General features: G+C 39.4%; 1 protein-coding gene across 2 annotated transcripts in view; it reads left to right on the forward strand.

The window, feature by feature from the left end:
- The window catches only part of LOC136676306 (coronin-1C-A), a 60,901-nt gene that overhangs the window by 25,519 nt on the left and 15,592 nt on the right, over positions 1–19,790 (forward strand). For both annotated transcript variants that reach the window (XM_066653200.1, XM_066653201.1), the window contains 2 exons: positions 3,536–3,735; positions 17,124–17,246. In XM_066653200.1, coding sequence (XP_066509297.1) covers positions 3,536–3,735; positions 17,124–17,246 — 323 coding nt within the window. The remainder of the gene's footprint in view (positions 1–3,535; positions 3,736–17,123; positions 17,247–19,790) is intronic.

The following is a 19,790-nucleotide window of genomic DNA, read 5'->3' on the forward strand; positions in this document are numbered from 1 at the left end:
ATTGAAAGGGGCAAACAAATTATGCAGAGAAACAGATGGACTGCATTTCTGTTTGTAGAATTAAAGTGCTTCTGTATGGTCAGTGGAGATGAGAGAATGGACAGTGAGTGTAGAAACACACTTGGTCATTTTCTGCCTGATTGGTGTATGTCCATACATATAAAAAAAATTATTTATTTGTACGTTAGCCAGCGTTTCTGTCTGTTCTCTGAAGAGTTCACTTGAAACAAGAAGTTCATTAGGGGAAATTGTGAGGCCCTCAAAGTCTCCATTTTATGATTCAGAAAACATTTACAATGGTGCCATAAAACACAAATGTAAATCCGTTTTTGGTCACAGTCCCAAATCAATGCTGTTACATGAGGACCTAAATTCTTGCTTAGTGCACTGTAAAATATTCAAGTGATATGTAGGGAGCTGTAGAGGCAACAGCTCAACATGTGACCACAAGCGAAGTTTTATCAAGAGACAAAGTCCACATTATCTGCTTGAGTCACACTGGCTACCACACCCACCAGCAGGATCCACTTCCCGAATCATTCCCTTTTCCTTTCAGCAGTGGAACCTCTTAAAGTTCACTTGTTTTATTTATACTTGGGACAATGTTCACCCACAGAAGGGTTATAAAAATTTCATTTGAGATAATAAATTGTTGCTCCACAACTTAAAACACCAGAGAGAATGCTTTGGGCCTGTCTATAGCCCTCCTTGAAAGGCATTAGCTTTATGTGGGGAGTTTGGGTGATGTAATTTTATGAATGGATGTCAGTAATGTTTATGATGGATTTGCACTGGATAAGAAATCTTGGTGAATATAACAGAAATGGGAGTGGCTACTCTATACACACATTGTTGTTACATAGTGTGGATCATACACAGCAAAGCTACTGGAGTTTTTATACTGTCACTACTGTTCTGAGAAAGGCCCTCCCACCAAAAATATCCAACCTGTAGTGACAGTGTCTTCTAGTCTTTCAAAATAGATAATGGGTGAGAAGTCCCAATAGTGTGTCTGCAGACATGCACTGTGTTCAGAAGCTGAGCTTAGTTTTTGCCTCATTTTTGAACAGTATATTTTGTCACTCAGCACCTCCGTTCTTAAGAAGGCCTGTAAAAAATTGTATATATATATATATATACAATATAACAATATATATATATAACCTCAAATCTACAGGTAAATCTAATCCTGTATGAGTACAGCTTTACACTTATTATTATTATCATTATTATTATTTTTAAAATATGTCTCAGCTGTAAATGCAACCATTTTTATACAACAGTCCTTTTACAGACCTGTCTTTGCTAAACACTTGCATGGATTAATTTTTTTTTTCCTCCTACTCTGTAAAGCTTTTGAGCATATCCATGCCAAAAGTTCCCAAGTTGTCATTGGCTCTCTGTTGTTTATATTGGGAAGTATCACATAATTTCAGCATGGAGCAAAGAGTATGTTCTTGTATTATAGATTTGTTTTAGCAGTGGAGCAAGACAATTGGATGACAAATAGGACACAAAAGAGGCAGGTGTTGAAGTGTATATGGTCCTAGCTGAGTGTACTGTGCCTGAAGGAGAGTTTATAATCCATAGCTTTCTACGTTTTGATTTCATGACTACACCTGGCATGGGCACTGCCAAAGTGGGCTTGCCTCAATTTGAAACCCACAGTTACTGCCTTTGAAATGGATATCATCGGTTCTCTTTGACCAGTGTAAAACCAAATGTGGCTTCGGCCATGTAAAGATTGTTCTCTTCATCTACATTTGTTTATTCAGATTTGCCCTGGACCTACTTGGTCAGACCTCTCATACAGCTTATATTTTAATTTGATTTGACACTAAATTTGCAAAAGCTTGCTCTCATTATAATGACAATAACATGCAGCGTTCACTCTCTTTAGTCTGGTTACCAAATAACCTCCCTCACTCTACAGAACACTCCACCCGCCATGACTGCAGCACGTGTTTAATGAAATTAATGCACGTTTATATACATTTTATCATTAATTTATGGGGATACAGTACTCGCCTTCGATCCTGCAGCTGAACTAAACTGAACATGTTCCAAAACTTGGGCAGATAGGAGATGCGGATAGATACGTGAAAGTAAAGCAGCTTGCCCATTGTTTGCATCACCATTTGTGTTGACCCAAAAAGAAAAATATGAGAAAAACGCCTTTGGGTGGTTTTGCTGTTGGGAAGAGTGTCTGTACTGACTGCAGAGGGAGTGCGAAATGAGTAGCATAGTGCATATTGGAAGCTACTTTTCATACTTTGTCATCTTATTTGAATTTCATTCCAACTTCCATGGTTTTCTTAGTGTTATTTGTCACTTTGCTAGTTTCTTTATCTGGTTCCTGTGTTTTCATTAGCCAATGACAGGACCTGTTCACACTTGAGTCCGTTTAAATATTAAAATCATTAAAAAAAATAATTATGCAAGTCTGAAACAAGATCAGGAGGCAAAATATCTATTATCTAAGCACCAATTTATAAGTTCAGTTAAGTTTTTGGGTTGATACGATATATCAATAATTAGCTCTGTGGAGTAGCTGGTACTGATATTAAAAACTGATCATTTTCTGTAATTAAAGCAAATTAACAATTAGCAGATTAAAGCAAGACAATTCTTTTTGTCATAGGTTTTCATAGAATTTTCTTCAGTATTTGTACATTTTTGTACTTTTTAGTTTTGAAGTTTATTAGTTGTAGTTCATTTATACTTTTATCAAAGGTTTACTGCTGGTTCCGCATATATGGTTTTTAGAGGGGCGCTAATTAGCACAGCACCGGGTTTGTTTTGGAGAGCGTGGGAGAGAGTGTTTGAGCAAGTGTGTGTAATCATTTATCATCGTGTTTCAGTAATAAGTTCAGGTGCTGGATGACACAATTTTCATGTGTTTTATATAAGAGGGGCTTCTGCACTGGGTTGGTTGAGAGTATCTTTCTGTCATTTAACCTGCTTTGTGTGTGTTTACACCACTATCTGTGTGTGTATGGGTTTACACCGTCATCTGTGTGTGTGTGTGTGTGTGTGTGTGTACTGAGCTTCGCTGATATTTTAAATTAGCTTTCAACACAGAGAAATTTAATCCCAGGAACTGTTCACCGCAAAAACTTCCACACGGCAGACAGAAGTTGTGTATTTACAGGCGTCATGTGCAAGTACAAAAAGGCACCAATTTATTGATTGTAATATTGGCTAAAATACCATAATATCGGACAGATGACAAGAACAGAAATCCACATATCTGCAAATATCCTGGCCGCCGTGCATCACTAGTATCTATGCGCCTTGCACTGCTTGAATTTCCCATCTGCTTTTGAACCAACTGACCTAAAATCTACAGACTAAAGCTAACCAGCAAAACCTTCTCGACTGAAATTCAGGACTAAAATTGTATAATGTATCCCTGGCATAAAATGAGGAGCCTGATAGTATTTGATAGTATTCTTTCATTATTTTTCCTGCTTAGAAAACTAGTGTGCCCTGGCTTTTTTTTTCTCTCACTCTCTCCCTTTATTTCTCTCAACAGATATGTTCAGACGAGTGGTGCGGCAGAGTAAATTTCGGCACGTGTTCGGCCAGGCGGTGAAGAACGACCAGTGCTATGATGATATCAGGGTGTCTAGGGTCACATGGGACAGCGCCTTCTGCGCAGTCAACCCCAAATTTGTTGCCATAATTGTGGAGGCCAGTGGGGGTGGAGCCTTCCTCGTCCTGCCCCTGCATAAGGTAAGTGACAGGGAATTAAACAAAAGTGTATTGAAAGTGAATTTAAAAAAGTATTATTAAAAAAACTGTTTTGTGTCAACCATTACTATTCAAACTATACAGAGAGGACTGACAATTTTTGAGGTTTTGGCTGTTACACTTCCCATTACTTGGCATGACCTGTACTCCACACTGAGTTGGATTTACTGCAGAGAGTGATACTCACGCTTTAAATTGCATGTTAGCCAGATACCGCTTCACCCACAGACATCGGGAGATGTCTCTTTCCCCATTCTCCTTTTCTTGTCTTATTTTCTCTTCTTCCCTCTGGTGTCATATTACAGAGAATAGAGAGTCTCAATAAGTCTAGTGAGTGGAAAATGTAAGCTTTGTGTCTTTTTGAAGCTATAGATCTATATTAAATATTTTACTATTCTTCTCCAAGGTCATCCCCTCTTCTTTAAGCGTTTACACTCAACCCCTGAATAGGTAACTTTTGCTTATTCAGATCTGTAGTGCCTCCTGAGAGCCACGGTATTGACATTTAGCTCTCGCTAGCTCTTTGCCAAGGCAGCAAATAGAGTGATGCCTGTCTCTCGGTGGTGTAAGCAGATCATGTTTCTCAATGGTTTTGTCTCGAGAGGAGGAAAAATGGATTTCCCAAGCAACAACACACCTAAAACATTCTGCTACTGGATACGGGTGATTAGTATCCTCAGGGATTCTGTAACCTCAGAACGTAATGCACAGTCCTCACTGGCCTGATTGGAAATCCTCCATAATGACAAAGACAAAGATTTACTTATGATATAACACAGTTGCATCGTCTCTCTAGCTTTTACACCTCCTTTTTTGTAAATATTATGCCCATGGTTCTCCTTATGAGGTTTTTAAGGTTTTAACTTCTGTTGATCTGGCGAAATTTTAACCAAAGCAATTGCTGGATAATTGCCGTGTTTAGGATAGAAATGGTTGGACATGTCTAACATATTGTCTTTGAGGTATGTGAATAGAGTCTGAACAAGGCACAACAAAACAAGTTGTTTTAATGTTGCTTGTGTACAGCACAGCAATTCAAGGGCTTCAGCTTTGGTTTAGTGTATGAGGCGCACCCACAGATGTGTACATAATTTGAGAAAGTCAGGAATTAGAACTATCTGTCGGTGGCGTCTGCAACAGTCTAGGATAAATCAAAAAGCTGCTTCTTTTAGTGGTGAAAGCAAAGTTTTGACAATCCTTACTGTTCCTCAGATACTTATTTAGGTTTAGCTCAGTTGATTTGGCAATTAGCAGGAAGAATATCTACCTTAAAATTGATGTAAATGCAATAAATGAATGCTGCTGGTTAACACAAACTTTTAAAAACAATGGCTTAGCCTGGGAGTGGGGTGTAAGCTTCTAAACATTTAAACTGCTCAGCTGTGCCCTGAAGGACAGTAATTCTCTAGTAAACACATGCATCATCAAGGTGAGGTCCACCTGAAACATGCACAAATAGATCTTGTGAGGGCAGTCTTTGTTTTCCTAAGGGATTAGGAAGCTAGCTAGACACATTTTTGAACACATTTTATCAACATTATAATATCTAAACTATTTTCCCTTGCCCAAGTTTAGCTTATCGGCTAAAGCATCTTTCTCTTTGGGCTAGAGATGTGTCTGAAGGAGCTAACAAATAATTGAAATTTGTACACCTCTAAACAGCACTGTGCAAACTGCAAGGCTAAAGAATCATACCTGCCACGAACTGGGGAAACTTTTCTCTTCCATTTAATTTAACTAGTGTATTGCAAGCTTTTCTGAATGATAGACTCAAATATATTGGGTTTTTAGTATTGTATGACATGAAGTCATCTATATAAAAACAAGCTCTCAGTAAGCTAGATATTTTTGCTCCAATGCAAATCAAAGAAGCAAACTTCAAAAAGCAAACACATCTTGGCTGATGGACAACATTTCTCTGTCTTTCGTTCAGCGGTCTAGCCATCTACGGTGGTGATGGAATGTGATATTTACCAGGATGGGTTTGTGTGGCTGCGGTGACATTGACAAGCCAAACTCAAGCAGTTGATTAGAGGGTGTTGAAATATGACCATGACATACGAGACATGTTTGACACCCGTCTACTGAGACCTGTCATCAACGTCTCACATGACCACTTATTCGGGCACACGCTTCTCGAACATTCTCAAGCATAATTATTCTAGAAATTGTGTGTTTTTCTCAAATTAAATTACAAAGCAGAAGTAAATGTAGTTTTGCTTCCATATATTACAACAGCTCTTGAGAAACGTCCCTATGTGCAAGACAGATTACACAGCTCTTACTCTAGTCAATTTGCTGCATCTTTTGTGCTTATCTGTCAGATTGAGACTGGCCCATCTGTCCTCTCTTCTGACGCAGGCTAAAGTGCTAAACTCGGCCTGTTGGTCTGGATTTAAAATGCGTCATTGAGTGTGCCCTGAGGTGCTGCTGTGCTTTGAGCTTTCAGTTTTGGTTTCTGATCGTTGAATCTTGGTTTGTGCATGTGGCATGCCTCTTTACACTTAGATTGAATGTTGTATGTTGGCCTTTCTGTGTGTCTGTTAGGGGTGGGTGTAATGGCAAAATATAACCACCTAAATATAAAGCATTTTCACAATGCAAACTGAGGTTTAGGAATGTGGAACAGACTACACCAGAAAAACAGGGAACATGTTCTTGAAAGTGCTAAGTGCAATTACTGTGAATGCAGTGTGCAAACACACATGTAAGAAAACCTTATGGTCCATTTTCACGGCATGGTACCTACACATCTCTGCAACTTGACTCCACTCTTTTTTTGGTACCTGGTTTGTTTTACACTACAACTGTTTTCAGTTTGCATTGTTTTTGTTGTTTGCTTTGCACTTTGCCCCCCCATTCCTTGACAGTTCCTTGTTGAACTGTCTTGCTCTTGCTGGTGTCTCTCCTCCATCATCAATTCAAGGAAAGCAATACCACAGCAAAACTTTTACACAACCATTGAGTCAGATTGAAAAATCTCCACACTAAAGTCAAGGGCACTCGTTTTAAAGAGCTAATTTACAACCAGTCAATGCTCTGCAAGGTTTACATGTCACATTTAGTCCCCACTCAGCTCGCTTGGAACCACAAGCAAGTAGGTACTAAAGTACCTAGATCCAGGTTCCAAATATGCCTAAAAAAATCAGATAGTGTAGCTACCATGCAGTGGAATAGCACCATAACATCCAATCTTGAGAGCCAGTTAAATTCCATGTTTATGAAGAATAAATTTTAAAAGAAAATTAAACTGATCTATCTCACCCCCACCCCCTCACACCTGAAGAGTTTAATCATTCTGAAAGCCACCTCAAAGAAAGCAGATACATAAAATGGTTACCAATACACTTTCTAAAGCTTATGTTTTAAAGTTAAGTTAAAATTAAGGTGAAGAGATACATGCAGGGCATTGCAAGACAAAATAAGCTCTTGTACATTATAGGTTGATAGGTTACATTGATATTTAAAATGGCTGTGAGGGATGGGGCCATTCAAAACTATTGATAAACATTACGTTTGGCCACAATTATATTTTATTCACATTAAACCCATCTGATTTAATCTGTAACTGTGTAGTTATGTTTATTTAGTTATGTGTTAAATTTGTTATATTGAGTATCAGTAATTTACACAATGCTAAGATGAGCTAGTTTTTACTCAAGCAGTAAAGAGCATATTTCCCACTCCTGATATTATTTAAATTTTTTGTGTCACCCCCACCACCCTGCTGTCCCCACACACACTTTCCAAACAAATACACATACTCACTTTTCTATTCCCATACCCCTTAGTGTGTCTGAGCAGCTGTCTCTTGCCCATCTGGCCACACTGTCCTGACCACACTGTCTCTGGTGGGCCAGCTGGCCCTGGGAGGGGGGGGACTCTTTTGTTCCCATGTGCGTCCCAGCCCTGCCCAGGCCTTTGTCTACTGAAAGCTCCCCTGGGGTTCTCCAGAAACCCTCCAGCAGCTCATGCCTTCAGACCCACATTTCTGCTGCTTCAACATTCACTCAGACTTCTTGTTTTTCCAGCAATGAGGAACTAGACAAGCATCTGCATGGTAGTACTTATGGGATGGTTCACTGAACACCAGTCATCTCTCAGTTTGCACAACGAGCTGTATGTTAAGCGCTTCTGTATTTTAAACACTTCTTTTGGACTTACTGAATGCACAGGGAAACCTTATATTAAATTGATATCGTAACTATATATGCTCTGCTTACTATCTGGTAAAGATTAAAAGTTTAAAACCAACATTTTGGACAGCAAAGAGTTGTTAAGATGAATCATTTGAATGGAGCACGGTATTCCTTACATAAGAGTGGCCTAATACTTTAGTAGACATTTTGCCAGCATGAAGCTTAGCCATAGTCAAGTATTACGTCACCACACAGTGTGTAGGCTGTGCTTAGCTTTAGTCACCTCTCAATCAGCAGCATATGCATGCCCAGCAGTGCCTTTTAGGGGATTCTGGGCGGGAACATTCCTGTTTTTTTGTGTAGGAGTATGACGCGCATGACTCAGCCTAAGTGACTGAGCTACTGATAGTTTTTCCTGCTTTTCAAGACTCTGAGACCATCAGGTGTCTAGTCACATGCCGTTTCTCTCTCTCCTTTTAATTTATTATTTCTCCCTATAGCAGCTTAATTATATATTCTCTCATTATCATATGAAAGAAAAGACAGGAGATAGATTGTGACAAGCACCAGCAACAGCCTCTGCTCTAGCATTCCAGCTGTCTGTTTGGACTTTGTCCACTGTGAATGAAAAGGTTGGACCGACGGTTCAAAAGCGGATGAGACCTCATTCTCTCCTAATCACCCGCACTGTGGAGTCAGAGTGTGGGCATCCCTTGGGTGGTATGTCAGATCTGGATTCTCATCCAAGACTGCCCCAGTTTAAATTTTGGTAGTTACAGTTTTGTTGCCGCTGAAATTGATTCTTTTGATTCATGAATTTTCAGCACCACCACTGCTGTAGTATTCAATTTCCAGTCTCCATTGTGCTGGAGATGATCGAGAGTATTCCAGCATCTGCTGAGTGGAACAATGATCCACATAATGGCCTTGTCTCTTCCTGCCTGACCGACAGACTCGGTGAGAAAGAGGGGGACAGAGAAGCGGAAAGAGGAACGGGGAGATAGGAAGTCCTCTTTATATCCTGTGTTAAAACTCTGCTATACAGTAACTTGCAAACAGAAGTGTATGCATGTTTCTGCACCTCTCAAGCCTTATTATTAACTGAATATATGTGGCTGAAACGTTGGATAACCAATAATACTGATTATTCTCTAATAATTTTAGTAGTTCTTTATTGACTGATATTTTTTTTTGAGATATGAAAGAGAGCCTTATTATGTGTTATAAGTTATCAAGAAAATAAAATTAGAAATATTTAAAATCACAAAAATTAGCACTTTAGAAGCACCCAAAAAACAGGAGCCTCATTTATAAAATATTTTTGAATGTATAAAATCAGGATTTATAAAATTGACTGCTAATGTGTGCAGATATACACAAGCTTCCAAGCTAATGTCAAACTGTGTGTATATGATTTAGAATGTGATCAAGTCTAAATGAGCCCCAGAACCAAGTTTACCAATCAGTATATTGATAGCATAGGTCTTCATGAATGTTTCCCCTAAGGAGCAAATGGCAGGAAGCCATCTCACCTGCTCTTGCGTGTTAATATGTGTGTGTGTGTTGTACTGCATGTGTCATTGTCATTCCCAATCTGTATTCCAGGAGCCCCTTCCTGCTTGCTCCATGCAGGCCCCGCTCTGAAGGCTGCTGAGTGCAGATTTTACCGTATATGGTCATCCTCAGCTCCCTGCCTGTCAGCCTTCCAGCACTGCTTCCTCCTGCCTTACCATTGGCTAAGCTACAGGGCCATCGTCCAATAGATCTTCTGATAGATGTCTGAGGGGGTGTGGATTGAGGATTCCCCCCTTTCTTTTATTTGAGTCAAGTGCCTCGCTGTGTTCTGCGGTAGCTCTGCCCACTCTGAATGCAGGTCAATGGGAGATGAACGCTGCAAATTCATAGGCATACGTTCAGGGGTGTGGTGATGGCGGTTTGGATTTTGCAGCCGTAGGCTGTTGAACATGTGTGAACTGAATGCATGCTTTGAATATGGACAGATGAAATTCCAGTCATTATTGCTCTGCAGGAAAGATGCTTGCTCTTCTTTTTTCCCCCCCCTGTATAAAGATTTCTCTTGGGGGGGGGGGGGGAAACAGGATCTGACATTAACAAGACATTCTGGTCCACCTGACAGCCCCGAGCTGCTCTCTTATTTTCTCATACCTGAATGGTTACTCCCATGACTCACTCACACTAGCCTGGTTTCTAACTGGCCATCCTCAAGAGGTGCTCATCCTTGTACCAGCTCATTGGCTGTTGCCATGGGTAATGCAAAACAGCCAGAAGTCTGAATGGCTGGCTTTTGCTGTGCATGGGCTGGGGCGCAGCTGTAGCCTAGTCACCCTCTGGGTCGGCATGAACGGAAACAGGAAATGGAGATTTCCACACGGATTCCTCCCCATTTTAGGCACTAGACAGGGCATAATGAGGTTTGTCCATGTAGGACCCTTTCTTTGAAACAGATTGAATGTCAAATAACCTATGTCCTGTCTCCTATTCTCTGTAACAGAGAATAACCCGGCCTTGGCTGAATGTTTCCTAAAAAAGGATGTTTTCATAGGAAACACATCCACTAGTAGCACTACACAAACACTTCCTCACTTCCTCCATTGAGTAGAAAATTAAGGTGTCATGAGTATCAAGTATCAAACTATATCAAGTTTATTTGTAGTACACCTATACATAAATGTTGTTCCATAATAATACGTGACTTGTACATAAATATCCAGTAGTCTCTTAGCTTTGAAGTAATATTCATAATAATAAATATTGTCAAACATTTTGGTGAATGTTGTGTATTATGAAAATGTGTTCAGTTGCCATATGTTGTTTTAAATATTCCATTTGTAGTATGAGTGTTGACAATTTTCCTCAAGTGTTGACAAATAAACACAGGCCTTACACACACAGATTTGACTGGGAATTATATATATATATCCTGGAAACTAATTTCTGCAAAATTTTAACTGTGGTTTATTTGGCCTTCCCTTATTTCTCTCTCCCATTGCCCTCATGCAGAACTCTAATGGGGACACACTGTTTGCTTTTCTCCCCCAGAGGCCAATCTCGAAGAATTTCTCGAGTTTTAATGGCTGTGTTTTCAAATCGTTAAATGTCAGGATGTCAGCCCCCTTGCTCTTGGCCTAAAGTTAGCAAGTGGGCTGTTAGACTGCAGTGATGTCTGGTTGCTATGCAACAGGTCTGAAAGCTTGACTGTGTCTGATGTGCTGCTTCTTGACATCTTAGGAAATACTGTGTTGGACATGGTTATGTGTATTTTAAAGACTGGTAAAAGTTTCAAAATATTATGGGTTGGCCAAGTTTGCTGGGACAGGAGGCAAAGATCAGGATGCTATCAAGTATATTGTACTTGACTTACGATTGGGCTTGCCATTGTTCTTTGTTGTCAGGTTTGATTTTGTATGTTGTTGATTATAGTATGTTTTGGGTTCCAGGGTCAGACAAGTATCACCCTGGTGACCCATGCTATAATTACTATTCTACCCTTCCTGACCTTCCTCTCAGATATCAGAGACCCAGAAAATAAACAAAAACGTGGTCAGAAAATCTAAGCAGTTGCCAAAACCAAAGACCCTGCCCAATTTCTTTCATATCTACAGTAATGGACTCCACACATGGATTATATCTAACCTTTGGCTGTTTATTTGTTCGTAGATGTAGCATAGGACTCTCCCTTTGTCTCTATTAACATACCATATTTGATTAACTTGTTCCTTAGTGATGAATTTCTGATTTTACACGGTTGTATGGCTTTCTGATTAAGAATCTAATTAAATCTAATTAAGAATTTTAGAATATTTCTTACTGCAACAATCTTACTGTAAGTAAATTTGTTGATATCATCAGATGTTCTTATCACACCATCAACACCAACTCAGATTTTTTTAGAAATTGTTCAACTACGTGCACAACGATTTTCAGCTGTTTTTCAGAAAAAGTAAACTAAGCTCACCCTGCCGTGTCTTAACAGTTTATACCTGGAGTATGATGCCATTTAAAAGTCTGACTATTAAACAATAACAAACATGTGAGGTGACTTCAGATTTTGTGATTCTTACCATGAGTTCTTACCATGCCATATCATTTTATTCCCATGTCACAGTAAACATCCCTTTATTTCCTACGTAATGGTTATACAGCATATCGGTGCTCCTAGCCCCAGGCACTGGACAGTTTTTACATAAAGTCTTCCCATCAGAATCCAAAGCTTAGTGCATCCCTCCTTAGATTTAGTGTAACTATGGACCTATGAGCAGCTCCAGGCTGTGAGCGGCTCTGTTGGGGGGAGACTGCTAGGAATGATAATGGCTGAAGGAGCACTTTAGAACGGCATGCAGGCCAAATTATTTTTAGAATAAACTTCTAAATTTACTTGTTTAATAAATGAGTGACCAAATAAAGTCTTTGTTTTGTGACAGACTACTTTAAACTTTTTGGGCACATACTGCCTACATTGAGAAAATGCATAGGCTGAAATTGTGTTAAGACCCTAGTAAATGAGAAAATGTGCTAATCTGTTATCCCAACACCCAATTACACACGAGTAACCCCTAAAATAATGGGGGCTTTTTTCACTGGTTTTGAAGTTCGCAAATGGAACTAAATGGATATAAAATCCTGAAGCTGAATGAATAACTTGCCCCAAGTGTCTGTTATTTTAAGCCTTGAATGATTGTTCCACTGAAGCAGACTTTAAGCTATCTAGTGTCAAAAAGGAAGGTTTTATTGATTTATTATTGGCATTATGCATCAGCCATCGCTCACCATGCAATTTAAATATTTATATTGACCATTAAAAGAAATCACATCTGTTGACCACTAATCTGGAGACTGTACTGTATTTGGTTCATTTAGATGTCTTTGGTTCATATGGCATTCATACTTAAACTACAAAAGAGTGTGTTTAGAAACCAACAGACCCCCACCTTCTCAGGCGGTCTCTGTCCACTTGTTTGGTGTGTGTGTTCCGGAGCGTGTTCCTGTTTTGTTTTCTATTATTTATTTATATGAAACTTTGTAAATGACCCTGTCCAGCTCCACTGGGCGATAATGCTGTGTTTGGGGCTCTGAGCCCTTTCTTGAGTTACTGAACCTCAACATACCTATGGACAACATCACGGTTTGCACTGAAAAACCAACTCTTCCTTGGTTCCAGTTGGGAATGAACTTTACTGGTTCGCGAACCAGTTTGTTGGTGGAAACACGCTGAACGTTTCCAAATTTAGTTCGCAAACTGGAACCGTTCCGATTCCTCTTTGGTGGGAAAGGGCTATAACGGAACAATTGCACCAGGGTTTATTTTAAGTGAACAAAAGCCGACAAGTCTGAAAACACACGAAGATTCATTCTATTCATCTATTTGAGGCTACTTAATCAAATCGAATTTGAGATTACAAGCTTGCTATATGAGTTAGCTACATTAACCTTGAAGACTCGGGGGCAAATTGTTACAATTTGATTTGTGCCTGATCATTTGCTTTAAATGTTCATTAACACATTGGTTTTGAGATTTATTTAAAGCTCCTACCAGTCCATAAACGGCCTCACTGCTGGGCTCTATGGCATTTAGAGTAAACAGAGGTTCTTTCCTACTTGGAGGAACAGGGCTGATTAGATGGGGTATAGGAAAGTGCTGTTATTTAATTTTTAGCTATTGTATACAAAGTATGAAACACGTCCTATTACCCCAGAAAACTGTGTTAACTTGTGACTTTAAACTCCCAGTAAATTAAGCACACCTTAAACTCCCAGTAATCAAGGGATAGAAGACTGTAGAAAGTCTAACATAAGCTGCCATACTCAAAGTAAGAAATGGCTTTATCAGCATTTATGGTTTCTTTCTCCTCATGACTTTCAGCAGATTCGTGCAGCTCAGTTTAATTGGCAGGTTTGGATCTGTTTGGATGCTTGCCCTGACCTCTTTGTGGCATGTGCTTGTGTGTGAGAACCGACACACACTATCTCACTCATTCAAATTGACACACACACACACACACACACACACACACACACAAACTCAAAACCAAGGACCATTTGACTTAAATTTATAAGGGTCCAATCCAGTCCAATGTTAAGGGTTTTTTTTTAAACACTTTTTTATATTAACTTTAAACTATTATTTTTAACAGTTATTGTTCTTATAGTGAGAACATGCAAGTGTATATGGATGGGCACTTCTTTTAGCTAATCAAGTTTGAGCTGCACTTAAGATGCATACATAGAGATGTCAGACTCGACTTTGACTCGTACCTAATGACTCCTGACTCGAAAAATAAGCGTCTCACCCCCCTCTCTCTCTCTATCTGTATTGACCTTAATTGATTTGGGACACAGCACGCTTTTTTCCTGGATGATATTTGATATCTTAGCTTACTCTGGCTTGACATAGTTACTGTACAGACATTCTCAGACACAGACGAGAATCTGATACCTTCAGTGCACTAATCTGGCTTCACTGTCAGGATTCTGCAAGTTGCATTCTGATTGGCTCTCTGTACGTCCGTGAACACGTACTTCCGTGTATCGTTTTATACTGGCTGTGCTACTGGTCTGATGGAAAGTCTGCCTCCACACATCATGCCAGAATAGCAGACCTGTGATCAGTCATTTTGCGCGTCAGTCAAATTTCTGCAGTAGTAGGTGGGTGTTGGCCCTTTAAGTGTCAAAAGGTACCAGACTTTCCATAGTCTGGCAATGTGAGACTACTGTTCACTTGACATGTTGAAATATATATATATAAACTTGATTCTGACTACTCGTGACTTGACACTGACTTTTGTATTTTGTGACTTGTGGACATCTCTGGTGTATCCCTTGCTATGTCTACACTGTTTCACTGGGTGTTTTCATTTCATGTTTTTATTGCTTTTACTATATTAAGCATTCCTACTCAATGAGATGGTGGGGGACACATGTTTGATGTTTGTTAAAGGTTTGGTGGTGTCTGCCTAGTAATGGGCACGTGTAATGCTTACGCAATGTCTACCGAAGATTAAGACAGCCTAGTTTCATCCAAAGCGGAGAATTTTCTGGCAACACTGCAATCTTAAGTTTGTCCCTGGACATGGTACATGTACCTTGTGTTCTGCCTACAAGAGCAAGATTAACCTACTTAGAAAGCAAACTGGTAAGGATTTATGTTCCCTGGGGCTTTAAATCGACATCATCATCAGCAAATTATGTTTGCGTAGTAGCTCTTTCATAGAGCTGTAACCCTGCCCAGACATGTTGCGTGCAAGCTTAAATTGGCATGGTGGTTTGTTTGTGTGTCTGTGTGGATGCTGTTTCTTTTTTTACAGCAGGGCAGGTTATGTTTTATATAGAGTTGGATTTAGTGTTTTTCCAGTGAGGTTATTACCCCAACTGGCTTAGCATGGTGTCCAGCAGTGGGAACCAGGGACCAAAAAGCCGTAATGTGATCACTTTTACACACACACTCTTCTGTAGTGACTGGGTGCCTAATCACCTGCTCACGCGCCCCTTCTCATTCATTGTTGAGCAAGAGGCCAAAGGTGCCTGGCCCAGCACTCCCAGAGGGAGCTGATGTCATCAGGATGTCAGCTGGTGGCGAGCAAATCCGCAGGCTTTCTTTTATTTGGTGCCTTTTGTGTGTGAGAGAGTGAGTGAGTGGGGAGAGAGGGTTCACTGATGTGGTTATTCTTGCCCATTAAGTCCTACTACAATACTACTGCAATGCTGTATATTGTGGGATATGTTCCAGTATATACCTTGTCATGATTTATCTCGCATGGTCTGCACTATATATAATAACCCCCCCCCGCCACTTCATCTGTATACATAAGGATAGTTTTAGAATATTGGTCTTTACAAGAATATTTCCAAAAGAAATAAAAGATTTTTCCTAATTTTATATTTAGGCTACACCTTCAGATTGCTCATTCTTACTCTCTAAAGGCCAGGTTCTTATTCTCTCTTTCTCTTACAAATTCTTTAAATTATTACATTTGTTTGACTTTTTGTTTTCTTTTTTTTGGGCTATGTTTTTGCATTTACAATATAGGCATTTCACAAATGTGCATATGCAGAATGACTTCGAATTAAAGTCCTGTTAGAGTTAGGCTAATGCAGTTTGAGTTTTGCCTGTAGAACACCTCTAGAACGTACGCTGGTACACTACGCTAAATGTTTGCAGATGTGACACTTTAGGGTTTGCTGTTTTTTGGACTCGTCACATACAAAACTCTATTGCTGAACTGTATTCTCTAACTGTATTCACTTCTATATATCCCTGGCTTCTATTTTCTCTTGTTTGTCTATAACCTTCCACCTCTGTCTTTATATTTCAAGATGCTGAAAGCACAAAGAACAAACCGTTGTGCACTCTTTGGCGGACTTATTTACACATTCACAAGTCTGCAATGTCAGTATTATGATGATCAGGATCATAACAGTTTCTAAACATGTTGTGCTTCACCGGTCTGGTTTATATAAGGGGGGTCAGTGAGGAGAAATGGTAATATAGTGCTCAATTTCACATGTGCCTGCACATATACCTTAGAACAGCTATAAATTTTCTTGGAGAATCTTGGGTCTGACCTTCTGCAGTCCAGTACACAGTCCCTCTTGAAGCACTCATTTACACGTTCCGAAGGAATTTGACCATAAGCTCATTCCAGAGGAATTCGGTTACACTGAGCCAGGCCTATCATGCGGTTCTGTGATTCAAGCGGTATGAAACCCGAAAGGACGAAAGCATGACACTGAGACAAACATCCGAAATCAGCCCACACACACACACTACAGTCATAAAAGATTACGATATTTTCAGGAAGGCTGCCAACATCCAGGCATCATGGAGCTTTGTTTGCATGCATAAGTAATTCCTCAAATATGAAGAGTTTCTATCCTGACCATTTGATAGGGATTTATTTGAACGGACCATCCCAGAGTGCAAATTTGGCTTCATTCCAGTCCTACTTCACAAGCGTATGTGTAAGTAAACACAGGCATGTTAACAAAAGCTGTGCTGGTAGGAAGTGCCATTGTTCATGAGTGCATATTAGAATAGTATTATTTTTCAGTTTTTGGGGTTGTTGTGTGTTGCCTATTCTCAAAGAGTATTTACAAATTTTGAAGTGTGCTATGATACGGACATCATTCTTGAATGTATTGGTCTCGTTTCACAGAATAAAATGTATTTTCCTTATCTAATATCTTCCCCTCCTTTTTCCCCCCCCCCTGCTGCAGACGGGTCGCATAGACAAGTCCTACCCTACGGTATGTGGACACACAGGGCCAGTTTTGGACATTGACTGGTGTCCCCACAACGACCAGGTCATTGCTAGCGGGTCGGAGGATTGCACTGTCATGGTATGTTCCATCTATCATTCTATACATTTGTCCAAGAAATTAAGTCCCTGAATATAGTGAATACATGCAATTTTTATTAGATTACAGATTTCCACATATGAATAAATATAAATTATGTTGTATTAGAAATGTATAATGCACTATTAAGATCTAGGTTCTGTAATTCTATGACTTGTGTAGTGCAATGCGTAGGGTGTTGCTCATACTTGGCCTCCTACTGGACTGGTATAATATTGCAACTGTTTTCATATTTGTGTGAAAGGGGATATTTTTTTAAAAATGGAGGGAGTAGAAATCAGTTTTTAGAAATGATTGTATCTATGTGTACAGGGCCCAAGTCCTCATAATATACACTGGAGCGTGTTATTACAGCCATAATGTGTAACTTTGGTTGTACTCTAGCCATTATAGCCACAGCAGCTGACAAAAGCACGTATTTCCAGAATCAATGTCTAATGCTAATAGGCTTACTAATCTAAACTTAGTGTGTGTGTTATATATATATATATATATATATATATATATATATATACAAACTTCTAAGCGTTTCTTTTCTAGTCTGCTAAGGCTGAGTCATTTTTATGAGTGTTAACACTCATAATTATGAGTGTTAATTATGGATTTGTTGACAAGTGATTACTATTTGCTTTTGAATTTCCTCTTTGTGTATGCAAGTTGATTATCTTGTATATAATCTCCTCTGAAATATCTCCCAAAAATGAACTGGTTTGATTTAAAATAACATGAATGAAATGTGGGTTCTGATTTTTCGCAGAGTACTGTATCCATGTCATTTCTAATAGCCAGATGATGTACATTAGTAAAAGCACTCATGGGTACCACCCACACAGTCCATTCACATCTGAATTGGCCGTAACCCTATAGTCGTGACTCATTTAAAATAGCTGCCGATAAGACGGCAGCGATGGGCCTCTCATGTGTGACTTGAGATTAATTTAAGCTCTGCCATGTTAAGCTCTGCTTGTATCCTTTTCCAGTAGTTTTAATTTAATATGTTATAAGATTATCTTAGTCCGTTTTCTAATTGTTTTTTATTTCCTCCCTAAATTAAAATGATATCTATATAGGCACAGCTCCACCCTAGCTGTATTCAGGCTCGTCAGCATAAAACTAAAACTGCTCACTTACAATGAAGCATGCCAACACCACAGCTGATTTTGTCAGCTTCTTTTTGACAACCTCTATGAATGTCTGGTTACCTCATACTCTGCCCTTAGCAGGTTAGCGAGTGGAGCCACAGTGCAGTCGTGCAAATACTTTAATATCCATGCCGAAGTTTCGAAGCCCTAGAAATGCTATTTGGAACAGCCCTACAGGTTATTAGGTTATATGTTTCTGTATGTGAACCTCAGTGGTGGAAAATATATAGTTGTATAATTTATGTATAATTTCGTTTAGTTGATGTTAGGGAAGTTTTCTTTGGTTATGAAGATTATGAAGAGAAAGTACTTTGCTGCCTATTGTCACTAACCTTCCTTTTACATAGGCCTTTTCCACAAACATGGAACAGGTTCCGTACCTATTCGCACACCTAATTTTAAATCGTTCGGTGCATTTCCACCTAAATAGATTCTGGAACTAGAAAAGGTCCTTCCTGTTTGGAATCAACAAATGATGAGCCCTTCAGCATGAACCATGGTATTTTCTGTGAGTGTGTCAAGCTAAAGAAGCTCAACGTGCACTCAAATTGTGATTGACAGGTCGATTTTCAAGCCCATGCAAGTTGATCACGATAAATCATGGCTACTCTAGTTATAGCGTTTAAGTTACTATAGCTGCGTCATTCTGTATCTCCAGTGGTTCGCTAGCCAGTTAACCAGGGACATTTAACGCCGTGGTTACAGAGAGTTTTTGTCCGTACATTCTGGCACGCTAATTCGCGTCCCTGACGAATAGCACTGCTCTGTACTGTCTCTGCCCTGCCTGAGCCAACATGGCAGCAGAGCTGGTGGTTTCAGTTTCAAAACAGGAAATATTATACACATTTTTCATGCAGATTACAAAATACAACACAAGTGAGAGTCGTACTGTACCCCAGTGTTCTGTCAAATTGTGCTATGTTGTGGAAATGTGCTACCATAGTGTACTTTAAGTACAGCTGCCTAAATAAAGTAGTAGGTAGAATATATTGCTAAGCTAAAAGAAGCACATCAGAAAATGCTTCCAACGGAATTATAAGCAGGAGATTTGCACAGGTCTAAATCCTACGTAGATAAAGTCTTTACGGTGACGATAAAATAATTAACAATTTATCTTTGGGGGTTGTTTCTTTGCAAATTTGATTCGGCATGTACACTTTAGAACGCTGAAGCAAATAACAGTAAGCTAAGATTGTATAACAGTATAACGCACCAGAAGAAATCAGATTTACCTTTAAAAACACACACAACATTTTAAATTGTGGGTGTGAGCATGGGTAGAGCTCCTATAGGATAAGTATCGATTGGTAGCACGACTTGTCAGAACACTTGTTTAGCATTTGCAGACAGTTCCATTTTATGTTATTGGAGGCTAAGGGGACAT

This window comes from Hoplias malabaricus, chromosome X2, assembly GCF_029633855.1.
Source record: "Hoplias malabaricus isolate fHopMal1 chromosome X2, fHopMal1.hap1, whole genome shotgun sequence".
Lineage (NCBI taxonomy): Eukaryota > Metazoa > Chordata > Actinopteri > Characiformes > Erythrinidae > Hoplias > Hoplias malabaricus.